The sequence below is a fragment of the Petaurus breviceps genome, unplaced genomic scaffold (assembly GCF_028583685.1).
Source record: "Petaurus breviceps papuanus isolate PSGF00001 unplaced genomic scaffold, PetGlider_PUasm1.0 207, whole genome shotgun sequence".
Classification (NCBI taxonomy): domain Eukaryota; kingdom Metazoa; phylum Chordata; class Mammalia; order Diprotodontia; family Petauridae; genus Petaurus; species Petaurus breviceps.
This window is the reverse complement of record NW_027185850.1, coordinates 16,618,933-16,641,723: the sequence shown is the minus strand read 5'-3', so window position 1 is coordinate 16,641,723 and position 22,791 is coordinate 16,618,933. Positions and strand designations below refer to the sequence as shown.

Below are 22,791 nucleotides of genomic sequence, written 5' to 3'. Positions count from 1 at the left end.
ATAGACAAGTAATATTAAATATGTTTACGGTACATTTCTCTGATAAAGGCCACATATTTCAAATATGTAGGAAACTGAGTCAAGTTTATAAAAATAAGAATCATTGTCTAATTAATCAATGACTCAGTTTTCAAAACTCAGTTTTCAGAACTCATGTCCTAGCTGCCCCAGTTTTTTTTTTTAATTTTGAGCTCCAAATTCTATCCTTCTCTTCCTCCACTTCCTCCTCCTTGAGAAGGGAAGCAGTTTGATAAAGACTGTTAGATTGTTCATGTGAAGTCATGCAGAATATATTTCTGTTTTATACATGTTAAAAAAGAGAACACAAAATACATTTTATATGTAACATATATACGTATATGTATATATATATACATATATATATATATATATAGTTTAAAAATGCTTTGATCTCCATTCAGAGTCTATCAGTTCCTTTCCTGGAGAAGTATAGAATTTTTCACTTTAAGTACTTTGAAATTGTCTTGGATCATTGTATTACTTAGAGTAGCTAAGTCTTTCACAGTTGATTATCATACCACATTGTTTACTATGTACAATGTTCTTTTTGTCCTGCTCACTTCACTTTGCATCAGTTCATATTAATCTGAAATCATCCCCATCCCTGTCATTTCTTCTTATAGCACATTAGTATTCCATCACAATTTATTCAGCCATTCCTTAATTAGTTGACATCACCTCGGTTTCTAATTCTTTGCCATCATGAAAAGAGCTGTTATAAATATTTTTGTACATATAAGTACTTCTCTTTTAGCTTTTTGGGATACAGCCCTAGTAGTGGTATTGCTTGGTCAAAGGCAATGAATAATTTTATAGGCCTTTGGTCATAGTTTCAAATTGCTCTCCAGAATGATTGAAACAGTTCACAACTCCACCAAGAGTGAGTGCATTAGTGTCCCGATTCTTCCACATCTTTCCAAATATTTGTTGTTTCCCTTTTCTGTCATAATACCAATCTTGTTTCAAAGGCTCGAATCTTTGGGTTCATCAAATATGAGATTACTATGGCCATTTACTACTAGGTATTGTGTATCTAATCTATTCCAGTGATCCACCACTCTATTTCTTAGCCACTACGAGATTGTTTTGATGATTACCTCTTTGTAAAACTCACTATTAATTTAACTCACTGATAATTTAGTTAAAACAACTCTGAGGTATTTACTAACAGCTTCCAAAAATTACAAATGCTGTAGGAGTTGAGGGAAAATAGCTACCCCACCTCCCAGTACGGCACTGAAACACTTCCGCTATCTCCTATAGCTAGAGGTGAAAAAGTCCAGAAATGTCTTCCCTGGGATAACGGTCTTCTGGGGATTTTCACCAATTTGACTCCTCAACATCACTGTTCTTTGAATGATTACCATTCAGATAATCCTCCCCCCTTTTTAACCACTCGTCAAACTATTTTCAGCTTATTTGTTGGTTTAACCATCTTTCCAATTTCAGCCTTTGAACTTAAGTTAAGGACAAGGTTTTTCCTTTTCTTGTAGTTGTTTGTACTTTTTAAAAATCTTGCTAGAAAACAATCTCTTAAAAATCTTCAGGGACCAATTTATCAAATGGGGAATTAAGGAGAGAAAGCACTCCACTCTCTCTCATTCATTATGCCTTCATTCTCACACAAACAGCCTAGTTATCTATCATTCCTTCGTAATTAATAACCAAATATCGGAACGTTCTGGGAGAGACTCCTGTTTCCTTGATTTCTGTAAGCTACAGCGCCCCTCCCCAGTGGGGGAGGGCTTAAAAGAGGGGCCCCAGCAGGGAGGGCTTAAAAGAGGGGACCCAGTGGGGGAGGGCATGAAAGAGGGTCCCCAGCCTGCATTAATGCCCAACTACCTATTCTCCCTTTGATTACCCCCCAACCCTATCACAGCAGCCAAAAGGATAGGTTAGAATGCAGAACATCGGCCCCCGCCCCACTCCCTGCCACCTTCTCTCATAAAATTGTTGATCCCTTATGGGGAGGGGAAGGAGAGGGCTGAAGAGGCCTTCTGTCCTGAGGGGACATGATGGCTCCTGGCTTGCTCAGATGTTTGTGGCCGCCCAGCTCTCTCTCCACCCTCTACTGAACTCTGCAGCTGGCTTTGTTTTGAGAGATCTGCTACTCCTGAGAAATGCTGTGGTTTTATCAAATAATGGATGTGGTTCTTTGAACCTTCTATCCCTTTGATTCATTCCAAGCCCCAGGGATTGACTAGCTCCAGGACTGGCATTGGGAAGCAGAGAGCTTGCAGGCCAGGTCACAGATCTATGGAGCTTAAATAATAGGGACTTTTATTGTGGAAAAGAGGGAGAAAAGATGAATATTGGATGTTGCTTGCTCTGGGTTTTTAGCTCTTTTATTTGTTCTGTACTGTTTACACTTCCATACTTCCTTCCAGTCTTCTCTTTTAGAATGGGGACTGCTCATTCTTTATATTTGTCCCTCCATTACTTAGCACAGTGCCCAGTACACAGTAGGTCCTTAATGCTTGTTGGATGGATTAAATAAGGAGACCTTTTAGTGTCCTTTACCATTAAACAGAACTATATGGGGGATATTTTTTTAAAAAGCAGGCTCCTAAACCTCTTTTCCTCCTTGTATACAGTGGGGTGTTATACCCTAGTACAAGTGAGGGAGCAGCCAGGTTAGACTTCAGTGAGGTGTGATTGCTCAGAGCTCTCTCCTCTGTTGGCCAGAGGGGTTGTTATGGGCTTCTGCCCTGTGGCCAGTCCAGAGCTAAAAAAATACATCAGTCGACTAACTTTGATAGACTGGGCTCCCCTCAGCAATGTATAAGACAAGTCCGAAAGACTCATGATGGAAAGGGATATCTTTGTCCAGAGAAAGAACTGCAGAGCCTGAATGCAGATGGAAGCAAACTACCTGCTCTCTCCCCCCTTTTTTTTTTTTTGGTTTTGTTTTATTTCTTCTTTCTTATTGTTCACTCCATTGGTTATAATCCCTCTTTACAACTTGAATAGTGTTTAATGTGAAGGTATTTGTAGATCCTATATTTTATTGCATGCCACCTTGGGGGGAGGGGAGAGAGGGAGGAGAAGGAGTGGGAGAAAATTTGAAACACAAGGGATTGTGGAACTGAATTTTGTAAACTAAAATAAATAAATTAATTAAAATTAAAAAAATAGATTAAAAAAATACATCAGTGGGCCTTGATATACTTTTGGCCAGTCAAGCTTTTGATGACAAAGCACTTGAAAATCATGGGCTCCATCCAAAAAAAAAAAAAGGCATGGGATCACTCACATATGGTCTGTCAGCATTTCTAGAGAAATGAATCCAAGCTCCAGGGAGCATTCACTCCCTCCCTACCCCCTCTTTTCTTTCATTACATTTTATTTCTCTCTTCTCTTTCTCTCTCTCCTTTCTACCCTCTCTTTCATCTTCCTTCCTTCCTTCCTTCCTTCCTTCCTTCCTTCCTTCCTTCCTTCTTTCCTTCCTTCCTTCCTTCCTTCCTTCCTTCTCTCTTTATTCCTCTCTGTCGACCTTTTTCTTTGTCTTTTATTTGGTATTTTCCTATCTTCTTAATGTCTGTCTTTTCCCACATCCTCCCCACCACCACCACTACCACCTTCCAAGGAAGATAACACATAAAGAGATGAGATTTGGCTTATTTCAAATGAGAGAGTGGGTCATAGAATCTCGGAGCTGGAAATAGATCTCATTGGTTTTGTTGACCAAAAAATAACTGAGCAAGGATTCAGACTTACAGAATTTCAAATTAGACCTTGAACTCACAGCCATTTATACCTGAAAATGAGCTGTCACTATAGCACCTGACAAATTGTCATTCAGCCTTTGCCTGAAGACCTCCAGGACTAGAAATTCACCACCTCCCAATGCAACCTTTATCACTTTAAGAAAGATCTTGTAATTAACCAGTTTTAGTTTGTTTTCTCATATCAAGCTTCGATTTTCTTCTTTTCAATTTTCCATCCATCACTTTTGGTTCTGATCTCTCGGACCAATTAGAACATTTAATCTAATCCCTATTTCCCACGCCAGCATTTCTGGAAACCTTGAAGACAATCGTCCTATCCCTTTCACCTCTCTAGGCTAAGTATCTCCAGTTTCTTCAGTCAATCCTCATATGGCATGATCGTCAGGGCCATCACCAACCCAGTCGTCCTCCTCTAGATATTATCAAATTTATCAGTGCCCTTCCAAAATCATGGTGCCAAGACCCAAGCAAAGTACTCCAGACTTAATCAGGCCAATAAATAGTAGAACTATGACTCCTCTCATTCGGCACAGTGTTGCTGGTTAGTCATTCAGTCTTGTCTGACTCTTCTTAAACTCATGAACACCAGCCCCTTCTATCCTCTATCTCTCAAAGTCTGTCTAATTTCATGCTGTTGCTTCCATGATAATTTCTTATCTATCCCTTCCTCTGCTGTCTTCTCCTTTTGCCTTCAATTTTTCCCAGCATCAGGGTCTTTTCTAATGAGTCCCATCTTTTCATTCTGTGGCCTTTTTATGCTTCAACTTCAGCATTTAACTTTCCAGTGAAGAGCCCAAATTATTTTCTTTCAGGATTGATTTGATATTTTTGCTATCAAAGAAATTTTCAAAAATCTTCTCCAGCATCACAGTTTGAAAGCACTGATTATTCAGTGCTCAGCTTTCCTTATAGTCTAACTTTCACAGCCATATATAGCTACTGGAAAAACTCTAGCTCTGGTTATATGGACCTTTGTCAGCAAGGTGATGTCTGGGCTTTTTGGCATGCTCTGGATTTGCCATGGTGTCTTCTCTTAATTCAGCCAAGGATTGCAGTTTTTTCTGTTGTCTGTATCCTATTGACTCCAATTAAGCTCACTGTCTCACACCACTTTTCATATCTCCCCAATATAAGACCCGTAAAATGGATTCTTTGAACACGAATTAGTTGTCCATATTTAATTTCATATTATTATGTTTCACTTGTTATTCTAATTTTTCATGGTCTTTATGAATAGATATCTATTTTGTCATCTAGTTTGTTACTCTTCCCTCCCAGTTTTGAACAATCTGCATAAATGTTGTATGACATCCAAAAATGTAAGTAGAATATGGCTAATAACATGTCATTTTATGGCATTTTGTTGGGCATCTTCCTCCAAATTTCTATGAATCCTGACAGCCATAACAACATAGATGTAGAGCTGGAAGGAGACCTTAGGAGATCATTGTCTTCCCCCCTTTCCATTTTACAGTTAAAGAAACTGATACGGCTAGTAAATATCTGAGGCAGAATTCCAAGCCAAGTGCTTGCTGACTCATGGACCAATTTGCCTCCCCAAACAAAAATCAAGAACGTCTCTACTTGACTTCAGACTACAGAAATTTTGTTTAACTTGATTTTTCAAAGATCATGCTCAGGACCTTAGCAGTAAAAGCTGTCATTCTTTCAGGGCATTGGGGTGTATTTTGTCGAAGCATTGTAATTTGAACTTGTTGAAGTGCCTAACTGTGTACTTACCAGCTTCTCATTTAGCTTGGATTTCAATTCCCTATTTGATATTTTCATACCATCATTTCTAACCAGAAAGTCTTTCTGTTTTCTTTCTACCTCTCTTTTTTTCAGTTTGCCTTTTTATGGGAACCCATGTTTTGGGAAGTTTTTCCTGTTCTTACTGTAGCCAGATGTCTAATAGTGATATGAAAGCAATAGAAGGAAATGGAATCAGTTAAGAGGGACATAAAAAGGGAGGGGGCTTTGATATGGGCAGAGTCTATATTAGCTTACCAGATGCATTTTTTGGATTTGTGATTGTTGAAAATCGATCAAACACAGTTCATTTTGAACTTGATGGTAAGCTCCTTGAGGATGATGACCATGTTTTTGCTTTCTTTTTGGGTGAGCTGGTATATGTAGAAATTTAAAGAAGAATTTGGCTTCAGTTTTATCTCCTTTATTTTTATGGAGCTCCCTCTCTAGCCCACAGTTGCTAGTGGTGGAAACATTATTTTCATTAAATGCTTGCCCTATCTCTTCATAGTCCTTTCACCAGGAAGATCAATTATATACCCTCTCAAAAATAGAGGCTTTTGATCACTTTGGTAGGAGAGAGATAAAAAAGAAATACTTAGAAGTATTATTAATAATTTTCTGCTGATTATCCCACCCCCAATTAATGTGATGGAGTTAATCTTTCCTTTCCCCCTGCCGCAGTTTGCATGTTTTCACTGGCATTGTTGGACTGGGCTTGATGATTTTGAGCCATGATTAAATATATTGGGGGGAAAGGTGAAAGAGAGTTCTAATTGATCCTAATGTGTATTTCATTTGGCAGAACTTGAGAGAGTCTTGCTGGGACAAGGCAGGCCACTTTTTTGATTTGCCTGACTTCTTATCATGGAAGGCAACCGGTGTCACGACCAGGTAGGTGAATTGCAAGTTGCATTCTGCTTGTTCTCATCCATTGTCCTGCTCAAGAGAAGGTCTGCGTGTAGGTATAGATTCACACTGATATGGCTTTGAAAATTCACTTTGACTGTATGTACTGTCTGGACATCTGTATGCGATTTCACATACTTGAAACATCTTGAAACTATCTTATAGCTTCCACTACCCCTACCTTAGCACAACTGTTCTGAGAAGCTTTGGGGTTTGTGTGTGTTCAGCTAGAGCAATGAATTAAGGACTGGATACGTAAGAGGGAGATTCAGGCAGAGGCCAGTCTCAGATGTGATTGACTCAGCGTCAGCAAAGGCTGGCCTTACCGGCTGTTTTGGTCTGAAAGAAGAAAACATTCCTTTGTCGGCATTTGAAATCGAAAGGGAAATAAAAGGTTTCTTTTAGAGGTGGATAGATATGTGTAGGCATTGTTGTAGAATATATGTTGGGCTCCTATGGAAGCAAGAGTTATGGGTACTTAGAGCCAGTGACTCTCTGGGGCTCTTCTGTCATCCATAAGGAGCTTAAACTCAGCTCAATTAAATTCGACAACCATTTACTTTAAGTACAGAAGCATCATGGCATAATGGATAGACAACCAGCCTAGGAGTCAGGAAGTCCTGGGTTCATTTCCTGACTCGAGCACCTACTGGTTATGTAGCCTTGCACAAAGCATTTAACCTCTTAGGGTCCCAGGCAATTCTGTAAAATTATAAAATGCAAACCAGGTGCTGATGGGGGAAACTTCCTTACCTGAAGTGTCATGCTACTGAAATCACAGCATAGGTCTAGTAAAAAAAATATATACATACATATATACATGTGTGTATATATATGTATATATAAACTGTATATATATACAATATACTATATTAATGTTATATAATATATAATTTCATATTATAGAACTATTATATGAATGTATCATGTTATATGTTATGTAGTATATAATATAGGGACAGAACTATACTAATATTATGTGTGATATAATTTAGTATTATAGTATCTTTATATTGCTATTAATATGTAATGACATATATGTTATATGTAACTGTTCTTAGTGATTGAGATACAAAGACAGAAAGGAAACTGGCCTTGTCCTTATGGAGTTTCCATTCTAAGAGAAAATAACATGTTAGGAGATAGTTTAGTGCAGCAGAAAATGTGCTGAGCTTGGAGTTATCAGGCTTGTGTTCAAATCATGGTTCTTTCACTTATTACTTTGATCCTGGACGAGTTAGTTAGTTTCTCTGAGACTCAGTTTTCTCAACTATAGAATGAGAGGGGTTATACTAGGGAGCACAGGGGATGAAGGGCTGGGCTTGGAGTCAAGAAGTGCGTTCAGGACAAGATGGCTGAGCTCTCCCCCACCCCCACCCCCAAACCCTTTTAAAGCATGCCATAAAACAATTGCTGGAGCAGTGGAATGCACAAAAGGATGGGGGGAAATCATTTTCCAGTCCAAGACAGCGTAGAAGACTGGCATGAAAGATCTGTGGCACCTGAACGAGAGTGAAGCACAGGCCAGTGCAAGTGGTGCCAGCACACATTCAACCCCAGCAAGCCAGGAGCAGGCCTGGGGAGCCACTGAATCAGCAGTGGCAGAAACTGCTTCCAGATCCGTCAGGCCACAGACACTAAGGGGCTGGAACACCTGGTCTGAAGGAGATTACAGGGGTTTCTTTACTAGGCCTGAGACAGGACTCTCTGCTTTGCCCATATTCAGATCTGGGTCACAGTCCTGGATGGCAGTCCCAGGGTGAGGAGGAGTCCTAGTCCAGCAGAGCTTGTGTCCACAGTGGAGCAGGGACTCTGGTCACAGTTCCAGGGAAGAAAAGATGCTTGTGGTCACTTATAGACCAGAGTACAGGCCAGGAGAGTGGTAAATACACCTTTCCTTAGACCATACCACCTTAGAGTAAATGAAAACTCACAAGTCCTTAGAAGTGTCTCTGAAAACAGCTGCACAAGACCCTAAAACTTGGGCCAGTGTGCTCTTCAACCTGGAAGCAGAGTCCCACTTTAACAAAGACTTAAAAGTCAAGAAATAGACTGGAAAAATGAACAGATAACAGAAAAAAAATTCTAACCATTAAAAGTTACTATGTTGATAAGGAAGATCAAAACACAGATTCAGAAGATAAGAAAGTCAAAGCTCCTACAGCCAAAGCCTCCAAGAAAAAAAAATGAATTGGTCTCAGGCTATGAAAGATCTCAAAAAGAATTTTGAAAATCAAGTAATAGAAGTAGAGGAAAAACTGGGAAGAAAAATGAGAGTGATTCAAGAAAATCACAAAAAAATGAATCAACAGATTAGTAAAGTAGACATGAAAAATACTGAAGAAAATTATGCCCTAAAAATGATAGGCCAAATGGTAAAAGAGGTACAAAACACTGGGGAGGAGAATAATGTCTTGAAAAGCAGAACTCATTAAATGTAAAAAGAGGCACAAAACTTCACTGGAAAAAAAAAAAACTCCTTAAAATTTTCTTTGTTATTGTTTGTCCTTCCTTCTTGAAGAGGACTAGGACATCAGGAAGGTGTTGGCATGACATGCAAATAATTTAGATTTAAGTGAGGGAGAGCTGTGCAAAGTCACCAGCCTCACTTTCTCCTCAAGAGCCATCTGGGTCCAGTGGCAAGATATAGATCAGAATGACTGGAGATGCACCCCTGCATTAAAAAAGTAGATTGACCAAATGGAAAAGGAGGTATAAAAGTTCACTGAATAAAACAATTCCATAAAAATTAGAATTGAACAAATGAAGTTAATGATAAATTCAGTGGAGAGAATTTAAAAATTATTGGACTACTTGAAAGCCATGATTAAAAAAAAAGCCTACACATCATCTTTCAAGAAACTATCAAGGAAAACTGCCTTGATATTCTAGAACCAGAGGGCAAAATAGAAATTAAAAAAAAAATCACCAATCACCTCCTGAAAGAGATCCCCAAATGAAAACTCCCATGAACATTATAGCCAAATTCCAGAACTCCTAGGTCAAGGAGAAAATGTTACAAACAGCCAGAAAGAAACAATTCAAGTATGATGGAGTCACAGTCCATAACACATAACACAAGATTTAACAGCTTCTTCCGTAAAGGATTAGAGGGCTTGTAATATGATATTCTGAAGGGAAAAATAGGTAGGATTACAAGCAAAAATCACCTATCCAGCAAAATTGAGTATAATCTTTCACAGGGGAAATGGAAATTCAATGAAATAGAGGACTTTCAAGTATTCTTCATGACAAGACAAGAGCTGAATAGAAAATTTGATTTTCAAATGCAAGACTCAAGAAAAGCATAAAAAGGTAAACAGGAAAGGGAAATCATAAGGGACTTAATAAGGTTAAACTGTTTACATGCCTACATAGTAAGATGATACTTGTAACTCATAAGAACTTTCTCATTATCAATGTAGTTAGAAGGAGTATATGTGGACAGAGGGGACAGGTATGAATTGAATGTGAAGGGATGATGATGTCTAAAAAAAATAAAATTAAGGGGTGAAATAGAAATATACTGTGAGAAAGGGAAAGGAAGAAGTAGAATTGGCTAAATTATCTCGTGGAAGAGGCAAGAAAAAGCTTTTACAGTGGAGTGGAAGATGGGAGAGGTGAGGGAGAAAAAGCGAACCTTACTTCCATCAGAATTTGCTCAAAGAAGGAATAATAATACACACTCAATTGGGTATAGGAATCTATCTCACCCTACAGGAAAGTTAGAGAGGAAGGGGAAAGTGATAGAAAGGAGGGCAGACTGGGGAAGGGGTAGTCAGAAGCAAAACACTTGAAGAGGGACAGGGTGAAAGGAGAGAGAGAATAGAACCAGGGGTGGGGAACCAGCAGCCTTGAGGTGACATGTGCCCCTCTTCATTGTCAAGTTCAGTCCTTGGACTGAATTCAAACTTAATAGAACAAATAACCCTAATTATTTTTATAAAGGTGATTTGTTTTGTGAAGTTTGAATTCAGTCTAAGGGTTGTACTTGGGGATCTAAAGGGTCATTCATATATGGCCTCAAGGTCACAGATTTCTCACCCCTGGAATAAACAGAGGGGAGAATAGGATGGTGGGAAATACAATTAACAATCATAACTGTGAAAATATTTAGAAGCAAGTTTCTCTGATAAAGGCCTCATTTCTCAAATGTATGGAGAATTGAGTCAAATTTATAAAAATAAGAGCCATTCCCCAATTGATAAATGATCCAAAAATATGAACAGTTTTCAGATGAAGTAATCAAAGCTATCTATAGCCATATGGGAATGTTTTTATGGTGACAGATGTATAACCTTGTTTTCTCAATGGGGATGGCAAGAGGAGGAAGAAAGGGAGAGAATCTGGAGCTCAAAGTTTAAAAATGAAATGTTAAGAGTTATTATTGCATGTTACCGTGGAAAATAAAATACAAAAGAAATTTTTAAAAAAGAAATGATTTAAATTTTTCCTCAGAAACTTATTAGCTTTGTGATCCTGGGCAAGTCATTTAACCTATATCTATCTCAGTTTCCTTACATGTAAAATGGGAATTATAATAGCACCTACCTCTAAGGGTTGTGGTGAGGATCCAATGAGATAATATTTGTAAAGTTCCTGGTGCACATTTTAAATATTTAATGAGGGAGGCTAGGTGGCGCAGTGAAAAGAGCACCAGCCCTGGAGTCAGGAGGACCCAAGTTCAAATCTGGTCTCAGACACTTAACACACACAAAAAAACTGTGTGACCTTGGGTACGTCACTTAACCCCAATTGCCCCCTTCCAAGAAGCAAAAAAAAAAAAAAATGAATGCTTATTCTATTCTTTTCCCTTCTCTTCTAATACCTCTTTCCCCTTTAAGTCTATGATGCTATGCACATAAATAAGTAAATACAAAATAAATAGAAATTATTTTGGTGGAATTAGGGGAAGAACACTACTAATCAGAGTAGAAAGTACTAGCAAAGTAAAGTATACTCTTTTCCTGAAAATACCCAGTGTGACCCATCTGAGTCGCAAGTCCTACTTGACACTTCTTGGAACTTTTTTGAATCCTTTAATGAAACTGGTGAATTCCCTTGTCTTGATGCATGTATTTGGAAATCCCCATTGCTTTTCAACAAATGGCATGTGCTGTCACTCCAGCTTGGGTTACATCCCTTAGATATCTCTAAAATTTACATCAACTACATAGGTATGGCGGTCATAAGTGTACAGTGGGTGGGTTTCTATGTCTATGGAAGCTGGATTTTGAGTCTCAAAGGAAATCAAAAGAGTTGTTATTCTCACCTCCATTATTAGGGAATGTACAGAGCTGGGATCCTGCCATTCTTAAGGGAATGGGTCATAATTAGAGAACTGGGAAGACACAAATCAATGGGGGAGGGGAATTTCCTGTTAAAAGATAAATGTGGACACAAATATTTGTGGGAGGCAAATAGGGAACATTATAAGCTGCTGTGTATGAAGGTCATCACCATTATTCAGAGTCAGAAGCCAGCAGCAGGCTTGCTATTCACCCTGAGCCTCTTTTGCCGATCTCTATCTCTGGGCTGCAGACCTCTACTCTCCAGGGAGTGAAACAGAGTGTGACATTTCACTGGCAGGGACTGTTGCAAGGGAGATAGCATGGCCTTGCCTTCTCATGCACTCCATCCATCATGTTAAATTGTACCTGCCACAAAGTTATCTGTGAACTTAGGTCCTCAGGGCCTTCTGCTTGCAGCAGCTTGGCATTATAGACCTTTGAAAAGTTCCTTTGTTCCAACCCTGGAGGAAGAGGTCAGGAGGAGGAGAATGATAAGTCTGATGCTTGAACCAACCAGTCCTACTTGCAGTGATTGAGAAGGAAAAGTTGAGGGGAAAAATAAAATAGTACAATGCATAGTGTGGTAGTTTTGCAATTAGGAAGGACTAGATTCAAGTCATGAGGTACTGGGCTTAGAGTTCTGGGTTCAAATCCCAACCATGACACATAGTAGCCTTGTGAACACGAGCATAGCCCTCTCTCTGCGTTCAAATGCATGCTCAGATACTTACTAGCTGTGTAGTTCTGGGCCAGTCATTTAATCTCTCTTTGATTCAATCCCCTCCTTTGTAAAATGGGACAACAGAAGCACCTACATCCTAGAATTGTTATAAAGATCAGATTAGAGAATAAATGTAAAGCACCTGGCAAAGTGTTTGAGACATAGAAAGTTCTATATAAATGTTTCCTATGGTTATCTGCTAAATGGAAGGTTTGTGCCAGATAATCTCTTGAGTCTGAAGCCCCTGATCTATGATGTGTCACTCAATAATTACTGTAACTAGCGTAAATTTCTAACCTAGTCCTAGGGACAAGACCACAAGGAACGTAGTTGTGTCTGCTTCTTAGGAGCAAGAGAGAAAAACATAACCTTGCCCATGTACTACCAATCAATTCTCCCTGGGTTGGAAAAGTAACTTGGCATCATTCGTGCAAGATGAAATTTGATGTTTTGTAGGGAAGAGTTATAGGCTGCTGAGCACAAGGAGTCTGTGAAAGACTAGTCTCTAAAATCCTAGGGGCCACTTTTTCCTCTTTTTATTATTCTAATAAGACAGAGTCAGGGCTCATCAGATCAGACTTCATATTTCCTTGAGCATTTGAAAATGGTTTTCTTGGCAGTGACATTCTGTAAGGGATCTCCCTCTTCTTTTTCTTTCCTGTTCTACATCTGCTTTCCTGGGTTTTCCCCTCCTCCTGCGTGCCCCCCTTTTTCTCGTAGGTTATTGTTTTCCTCATCTGAGATGTACCTCCCCCCTTTCCTACTTGCTGTCTGACACACCAAGCCTTTAGCTGTGTTCATTTTAATTGTAACTCGACCCTACCAGCTTTCAGCTGAGATCCTAGACATTAACACTTAAGCGCTTGGTGCCACCCTGGTTACCACTCTCCTACTAACCAGCTAGTTACAGAAACTGTAAGTAGATCCCCCTTTCCCCACATTCATGTGAAGTCTTCCTCTGCTCTGTTTTGTTCTTGATTCATTGTGGTTTTTCTTTCTTCTTCTTAATCTGACTGAACCAGTCCCTCCACTAAGTCTCTTCTTGGCATCCAGACACCTCAGCATAATACGCCTTCTTTAATTGGTCATTTCATTTTTTCATATGTAAGTTACTTAAGCCTCCTGGAAGCCCTTGAAGGTTTTGGGAGAAACAAGAGCCTTCTTCTTCCCTACTGGGAGATGACAACTGTCGTGATAATTGGTTATAGGCCCTGTGCACATACATAAACACACACACACACACACACACCACCCCTACCGAGAGGTCAGTCTCAACTGTCATGTTAATTGGTTATAGGCCCTGTGCACATACATAAACACACACACCACCCCTACCAAGAGGTCAGTCTCAACTGTGTGTCTTAATTGTGCCCTTCCTACCCCATTCAAAGAATTTAGGATTCAAAGCCTGGAGGGGCACTAGAGGCCATCTATTCCATTACCTCCATTGGATAAAAGAGAAAACTGAAGTCCCAAGAATTGTGGTTGTGTTTCAGTGCCCTAAAAATGTACAAGTTTGACTAGGGAAGAGGGTCATCTTTTCTCGATAATGAATAATCTTTTAGTTTGCCTAAAGAGAGAAAATACTTTCCTCCTTTTCTAGTTTATGTTCAGTTTTTTGGTTTTTTGTACTACTAATTCCTCAAGTAAACTTCTCAGACCCCAAGAGTTATCAGCTTATGGGATCTTACAGGCCATTTTGTCCAACCCTCACATAGTAACTGAGGGAACAGAGGTCCAAAGAAGGGCAGGGATCTGCCTGAGGTCAGGCAACTGTCCCGTAGTAAAAGCATAATCAATCATTGTGCCATTGATCAATAGATACAGAGATTTCATTTAGGCTACTCTCAGTTGATCGTGGCAGGGGCATCTTGCCTAAAGCAAGCAATTCAGGATTGTGTATTGCACGGTCAGAGGTGGGGCGTAGGGGTGGTGCTTTGGTCCCACAGTAGCTCAGGCTTCCATGGCACTTTCCACAGCTGTTTGTGACAAGTGTTAGGTAGGTGACATGTAACTGCCATTTTAATGATGAAAAAATCCACAAAGTGAAGCAACGTGCCCAGTGTCACGCCACAGACAAGTGTCATGTCTTATAATGATAGTAACAATAACGATAATCATAGTAACTAACATTCCTATAGCACTTGTTAGGTGCCAGGCTAAATACTGTCAGTTTATGATCTTGTTTGATCCTCACAACAACCCTGAGAGGTAGGTGCTATTATTATCCCCATTTTACAGATGAGGAAACTGAGGCAGACAGAGTTACGTGACTTGCCCAGGGTCACACAGCTAGTAAGTGTCTGAAGTCGGATTTGAACTCAGATCTACCTGACTCTAGGTCTAGTGCTCATTCCTGCTCTCCCACCCTGGAGTCAGTAACACCACCTCACAGTTACTTTGTGTTTATTGTACATATACTTCCTCTGTTATGTTGTTTCCCCCCTGTAGAAGGTAAGCTCCTTGAGGGCAGGGACTGTGACATTTTAATCACCTAGAACAAAGTAGACACTTAGACACAATAGGCCAACAGAACTAGAGTGGACAAGTAGAAGCTTGTTGAAATTAATTGAAATGGAGAACCTGGGATTTGACCCAGGTGAACCAGGGCTTTGTGTTCTAAATGATCTGAAATTGATTTCCTTTTCTGCTCATACACTGAATAAAAAGCGAGAGGCCTGATTGATGAGATACTGTACATTCCAAAATTGCCTCGTTTTTATGAGCACCCATCACCAACAGGTCACGGAAGCAAATCAAGACAGAGGGCTTTGGTGTTTGGGGCATGTGAGAATCAGAGAATCTCCAAGTTGGAAAGGACTTCAGAAGTCCTATGATCTCCTTGAAGACTGACTAAGAATCTCCTCTCCCATTGCCCTCAAAGAAGGTTTTGACTTGTTAGACTGAAGACTTCTAGCAAGGGGAAACGCATCACCTTCTAAGGATGCTTATTATATTTTGTTGATAGTTCTAATTGTGGGAAGCCCCCTTTCCCCACATTCCTGTGAAGCCTTCCTTCTCTGCTTTGTTTTGTTCTTGATTCATGGTGATTTTTCTTTCTTTTTTTAGTCTGAGAATTGATAGCTACATCTCTCCCTTATCATGTGTGGCACATGCCTTGAATATGTTATTCAGTTACTGTTCCACAGCAACACAGCTGGAAAGGGCCATGGAGGCCGCTTCAAACAGTCTATACCCAACTAAGAATCTTTTTAAGACACTAGAGAAGTGGTCATCCACTCCTCACTAGAAAACTGCTATAATTGAGAGAATGCAATAGCTCTCATTCTACAGAAATTAGATTTGAGCAAATAGAAGCTAATGATAGATCCAGAAGAGAAAATGTAAAAAAAAAAAAATTATTGGACTAACTGAAAACCATCATAAGAAAAAGAGTCTAGACATCATCTTTCAAGAAATAATTGAGGAAAGCAGCCCTAATATTCTAGAACCAGAAATTAAAATAGAAATTGAAAGAATATACCAATCACTTCCTGAAAGAAATCCACAAATGATAACTCCAAGGAATATTACAGCCAAATACCAGAGCTTCTAGGTCAAGGAGAAAACATTGCAAAAAGCCAGAAAGAACAATTCAAGTATGGTGGTACCACAGTCAGGATAACACAAGATTTAGCAGTTTTACATTAAAGTAACAGAGGGTTTGGAACATGATATTCTGGTGGGCAAAGGAACTAGGATTACAACCAAGAATCACCTACCCAGCAAAACTGAGTCTAATATGTCAGGAGGAAAGTGAATATTCAACAAAATAGAGGATTTTCAAGCATTCTTGATGAAAATACCAGAGCTGAGTAGAAAATTTGACTTTCAAATACAAGATTCAAGGGGAATCATAAATAGGTAAATGGGAAAGGGAAATCCAAGGGACTTAATAAGGTTAAACTGTTTACATTCCTACAGGGGAAGATGATGCTTATAACTCAAAAAAAACTTTCTCATTATACTAATATACTATACTATACTATAATGTACTATACTATACCATACTATAATGTAATGTAATGCTATATTATATTATTGCATAGTATAGTATATTACATCATATTACATTACATTATATTATATTTTTATATATAAACGGAGTAAATGTAGACAGAGGGCACAGGTGTAAACTGGATATGAAGGGATGATATCTAAAAAATAAAAATAAGCGGTAAGAGAGAGGAATGCCCTGGGAGAAAGTGAAAGATAGAAAAGGGTAAATTATCACATAAAAAAGGGAAAGAAAAGCTTTTACAGTGGAGGTGAAGATCAGAAAGGTAAAGGGGAGTAAGTGAAACTTATTCCCATCAGAAGTGGCTCAAAGAGGGGATAACATACATAGTCACTTGGGCATAGAAATCTATCTTACCCTACAGCAAAGTAGGAGAAGAAGGGGATTAGAGAAAGGGGAGGGTGATAGAAGGGAGGGAAGATTGAGGGAGTAGTCAGAAGTAAAACACTTTTGAGGAGGGACAGGATAAAAAGAGAGAGAGAATAGAACAAATGTAGGGGTAATAGGTTTGAGGGAAATACAGTTAGCTATTGTAACAAAAAAAAAATAGAAGCAAGTTTCTCTGAAAAAGGCCTCATTTCTCAAGCATATAGAGAACGGAGTCAAATTTATATAAACGAGAACCATTCCCCAACTGGAAAATGATTAAAAAATATGAACAGTTTTAAGATGAAGTAATCAAAGCTATCTATGGCCATATTAAAAAAAATACTTTTACCTCACTACTGATTAGAGAAATGCAAATTAAAACAATTCTGAGGTACTGCCTCATACCTATTAGATTGGCTAATAGGACAGAAAAGGAAAATGACAAATTTTAGTGGGGATGCAGGAAAAAGGAGACATTACTGCACTATTGATGGAGTTGTGAACTGGTTCCACCATTCTGTAGAGCAATTTGCAACTATGTCCAAAGGGCTATAAAACCATGCACACCCTTTGACCTGTCAATACCACTACCAGATCTGAATTCCAAAAGAGATTTTAAACAAGGAAAGGGACCTATATGTACAAAAAATATTTACAACAGCTCTTTTCCAGTGGCAAAAGATTAGAAATCAAGGGCGTGCCCGACCAACTAGGGAAAGGCTGAACAACTTGTGGTATGTGATTATGACAAAATGCTATTGTGCTATAAAGATTTATGAGCAGGATGCTCTCAAAAAAAACTGAAAAGACATATATGAGCAAAGTGAAATGTTCTGTGTACAAAGTAACAGCAAGCAATATCGTAAGACACAGATCAACTATGCATGACATAGCTACTCTCAGCAATGCAATGATCAAGGACAAATATGAAGGACTTATGATGAAAAATGCTATCCATCCCCAGAGAAAGAACTGATGGTGTCTGAATACAGATTGAAGCAGACTTTTTTACTTTATTTTTCCTGAGGATTTTTTGGTCCATGTTTTCTTACACAACATGACTATTATGGAAATGTTTTGCATGACTACACATGTATAACCTATATCAAATTGCTTGCCTTTTTAGTGAGGGGGCAGGGATGAATGAAGGGAGAGAATCAGGAACTGAAAATTTTAAAACTCAATGTTAAAAATTATTTTTACATGTAACTAAGGGAAAATTAAATACCAAATAAAAGAAATAAAAAAGGAAATCACCCAGGCTATTCTTCTATTTAGATAGATCCTATGGGTCAGGGAAATCCAAAGCAATTGTGGGGTGACATTTGGAGCCCACTAGTGGAAAGGCTTAGTGTGGGGGGATGTTGGCACAGATAAACTGAGGTGGATGTGGACAGGATGGAATAAATGGAACAAGTGATGATGATGAGAGCTTTAAGGTTTGCAAAGAGCTTTGCAAATAGTAATTCATTTTTCCGTAGCTAGGGAGGAAGGGGATGGAATGTGGAATAATGGAATGTGGAAAAGAGAGGAATTACAAAAAGTAGAATAGCAGTTTAGGGGGAGGTATAGTCTTTCATTTTTAGAAGATTATGTTTAACTTTGGTAGAAGGCTGGATCTCATCTCTCCCACATGAGGTGTTGCCCAATTTAGGGTAATGAACTTGGTCACTTGTCTATGGTTTTTAGAGCATGCAGAGGTTAGGTAAAATGTCAGGGGAAACATACATCTCCCTATACTGAAGCTACCTTGGGGTATGAGCGATTTTGCACTGAAAATCCAAGGAAGATAAAAGAGGCGTTTTATGATCAAAGACCAATAATGAATGAGCAAGAACTAGAAACACATAATTCAATGGGAAATTTATAAGTAAAACTGTCGCAAGAGACAAAGCTCTTGGTCACACAGCATCTCATTCTTGTGTATGCTTTCTGAACAGCATCTAAGTCATGAGCTATGAATAAAACTTCTCCCACACATGTTACATTTAGTCACTTTCTCACAGGTGTTGAACACATCTCTTGAGCCTCTGCAAAAAAAAAAAAAAAACAAACAAACAAGCAAAAAGAAAAAAAACATACTTTTCCCCTGGAATTGTTTCTCAGGGGTGAATTTTCTTATGAGCATTGGGGTCTTTTTGCAATATGAAGGTTTTGTCATTCTTTAGTCATATGTGCCCTCTGATGCCTATAGAAATTTGAACATTGGAAAGGTATTCTCCCACACTGATCACATGTATGGGATTTTTTTTTCTTCCATGAACTCTTTTATGAAGGCTAAGGTTTGTACTCTAAATGAACCCTTTGTTAAATTTATTGATTTATGGTGTTTCTCTCCTGCTTGGACTCTCCGATTAACACTGAAGTTTGTTTTCTGAACAAATTCTTTGGCACACTGCTCACATTTGTAAACTCTCTCCTGAGTGAACTCACTGATGAACATGGAGGCTAACTCCATGAATGAAGCTTTTGCCACATTCATCACATTTATGGAATTTCTCCCCTCTGTGGATTCTCTGATATGTATAAAAAACATTCGAATTCTGTCCCACACTGGAAACACAGAGTTTTATTTTTCCCCCCTATATGGGTCCTCTAATGAAGACTGAGGTAGTTCTGTGAATTAAGACTTTGCTACATTCATCCCAAGTATGGGATTTCTCCCCAGAGTGAACCTTCTGATGTATATAAACATGTGATCGCCACCTGACTCCTATCCCACACTGATCTTATTTATAGTGTTGTTAGACTCTGGACTCTCTGATAATCATTGATATTTCATCTCTGAGTGAAACCTTTCTCATAGTAGTTATATGTATAATTCCACTCCCCTGAGTGAATTTTTATAGTGTCAATATATATTGTTCTCTGCACAAACCCCATGCCATATTCCTCATAATTTTAAGACTTCTCTGTATGGAATAATTTATATCTGTAAACATTTGTATCAACTTCAACACTAATTATGATTATAGAGTTTCTATTGAGGTGGCATCTCTGAACAAACCCTTTGCCACATTCATCACATTTATAAGCTTTTTCCCCTCTGTGGACTGTCTGATGAGCTTTAGATGTTGTTCTCAAAGGAAAAAAAAAAAGAACATCTCAGAGGAGGGACATTTATAGCGGCTTTTTCATAAGTGATTTCTTAACCAGATGACCTGTATATTTAAAATCAATGTTATGTTATAGCCACTATGTCCATAGACTTTCAATTCTCTGGGGACCCCCAGTTCATTATCTTGCTAAATTCCCTTACCTTCAGACACTCAAGACATAGACAGAGCTATCCTTAGAGCTTCCCTAAACCTCTTTTCACAGATGGATTACTTATGAGCATTAATTTTGTCTCTGAGATTTCCTCACTTACAAATTGATTTTTGCTTCCCCAGGAAAGATGCTTTCTTTTTATTTCCTGATTCTATGAAGGTTCTAACATAACAAAATAATCTTTTATTTGTCCAGTTACGCTTAAAACATTTTTAATATTTTTTTCTTAAAATTTGAATTCCAAATTCCCTCCCTCTGACCTTTCCCCCTCCTTGAGAAGGTAAACAATTTGATATATAGGTGTATGCAGTCATGCAAAACATGTTTCCATCTTAGTCATGTTGTGAAAGAAATATATAAACAAAAAACCAAGAAAATTTTAAAAAAAGGTTTAAAAAGTATATGTCAACCTGCTGTCAGACTCGATCATTTCTTTCTCTGGAGTGGATAGAATTTTTCTTCATCAGTCCTTTGGAATTTTCTTAGATCATTGTATTATGGAGAATAGCTAAGTCATTCATAGTTGCTCATCATACAGTATCTCTATTACTGCAAAGAATATTCTGTTTTTGCTCACATCGCTTTGCATCAGTTCACATCAGTCTTCTCAGTCTTCTCTGAAAGTGTGCTACTCATGATTTCTTACAGCACAATAGAATTCCATCATAATCATATACCACAATTTGGTCAGCCATTCTTCAAGTGATAGGCATCCCATTAATTTCTAATTCTTTTTCATCACAAAAGGAACTGCTAGAAATATTTTTGTATATAAAGGTCCTTTTTTCTTTTTCTTTTTTTTTTCCTATCTCTTTAGGATATAAACCTAATAGTGATCTTCCTGGGTCAAAGGATATGCACAATCTCAAAGGCCTGTGGGTATAGTTACAAATTGTTCTCTATGATGGTTGGATCAGTTCACAACTCCACCTACAGTACATTAGTGTCCCAATTTTTTATGCCTTTTCAACATTTGTCATTTTCTTTTTTGTCATATTAGCCAATCTTATAGGTGTGAGATAGTGACTCAGAGTTAGTTTATTTTGCATTTCTCTAATCAATAGTGATTTAGAGTATTTTTTTTCATATGACTATAGATAGCTCTGATTTATTTTCCTCTGAAAACTATCTGTTCATATTGTAATGACTTGCATTCTTACAAATTTCACTCAGTCACCTTTTATATCTAAATCATGTACCCAATTTGGAATTATCATGGTGTACTGTGTGAGAGGCTGGTCTGCAGCTAGTTTCCGTCAAATTGCTTTCCCATTATCCTGGCAATTTTTGGTCAAAAAGTGAGTTCTTGTACCAAAAGCTTTGATCTTTGGGTTTATCAAACCATGAATTATCATGGTTATTTGGTTCTGTGTACTATGTATCTAATTTATTCCACCGATCTACCGCTCTGTTTCTTTTTTTGTTGTTTGTTTTGATGTTTGCCATTTGTTTAACACAGTTTAAGATCTGATACAGGTTGGCCACCTTCCTTCATATTTTTTGTCATTAATTCCCTTGGTATTTTTGACCTTTTGCTCTTCCAGATGAATCTTATTATTTTTTTCTGCACTATAAAATAATATTGGTGGTTTGATGGGTATGGCACTAAATAAGTAAATTAATTTAGATTGAATTGTCATTTTTATTATATTGGTTCAGCCTACCTATAATCAATTAATATTTTTCCAATTGTGTAGATCTGACTTTATTTGTGTGAAAAGTGTTTTGTAATTGTGTTCATAAAGTTCCTGACTGATGTCTACAATTGTTCAAAATGGAATTTCTCTTTCTATCTCATGCTGCATAACTTTATTGGTAACATATAGAAGTGCTGATGATTTATGAAGGCTTATTTTGTATCCAGAGACTTTGTAAAAGTTGTTCATTATTTTAACTAGTTTTTAAGTTGATTCTCTCATATTTTCTAAGTATATCATCATAACATCTGCAGAGTGACAGTTTTGTTTACTCATTGCCTATTCTAATTCTTTCCATATATTTTTCTTCTCCTATTGCTATAGCTAACATTTCTAGTATAATAGTGAATAATAATGGTGGTAATGTGCATCCTTGTTTCACCTCTGATCTTACTGGAAAGGCTTCTAGGTTATCTCCAATAGAGTTAATGCTTGTTGGTGATAGATAGATGCTACCTATCATTTTAAGGAAAATTCCATTTATTTCTCTACTTTCTAGTATTCTTAAGATTAATGAGTGTTATATTGTCAAAAGGTTTTTCTCCATATATTGAGATAATCATATGACTTTTGTTGTGTTTGTTATTGATATGGTAAATTATATTTATAGTTTTCCTAATATAGAACCAGACCTGCATTCCTGGTATAAATCTTACCTGACCATAGTTTATGATGTTTATGATGCATTACTGTAATCTCCTTGCTGGCATTTTATTTAAAAATTTACATCATAAAGGCCTCATTTCTAAAATATACAGAAAAGAGAGTCAAATCAATAAGAATACAAATCATTCCCCAATTGCTAAGTAGTCAAAATATTTGAACAGGCAGTTTTCACTTGAAGAAATTAAAGACATCTTTAATCATATGAAAAAAATGCTCTAAATTACTTTTGATTAGAGAAATGCAAACCAAAGCAGCTCTTAGGTACCACATTTAACCAGTCAGATTGGCTAACATAACAAAACAGGGAAATGATAAATTCTGGAGAAGATGTGAGAAAATTGGAACACTAATG

At 37.9% G+C, this 22,791-nt stretch overlaps 1 protein-coding gene across 7 annotated transcripts in view; it reads left to right on the top strand.

The window, feature by feature from the left end:
• The window catches only part of LOC138164927 (FGGY carbohydrate kinase domain-containing protein-like), a 544,546-nt gene that overhangs the window by 64,279 nt on the left and 457,476 nt on the right, over positions 1 to 22,791 (top strand). For 5 of the 7 annotated variants that reach the window (XM_069092899.1, XM_069092902.1, XM_069092898.1 and 2 more), the window contains exon 5: positions 6,304 to 6,392. In XM_069092899.1, coding sequence (XP_068949000.1) covers positions 6,304 to 6,392 — 89 coding nt within the window. Of the gene's footprint in view, positions 1 to 5,695; positions 5,868 to 6,303; positions 6,393 to 22,791 lie in introns of those variants that run through there. The other 2 variants (XM_069092904.1, XM_069092903.1) reach the window with 2 other exon arrangements.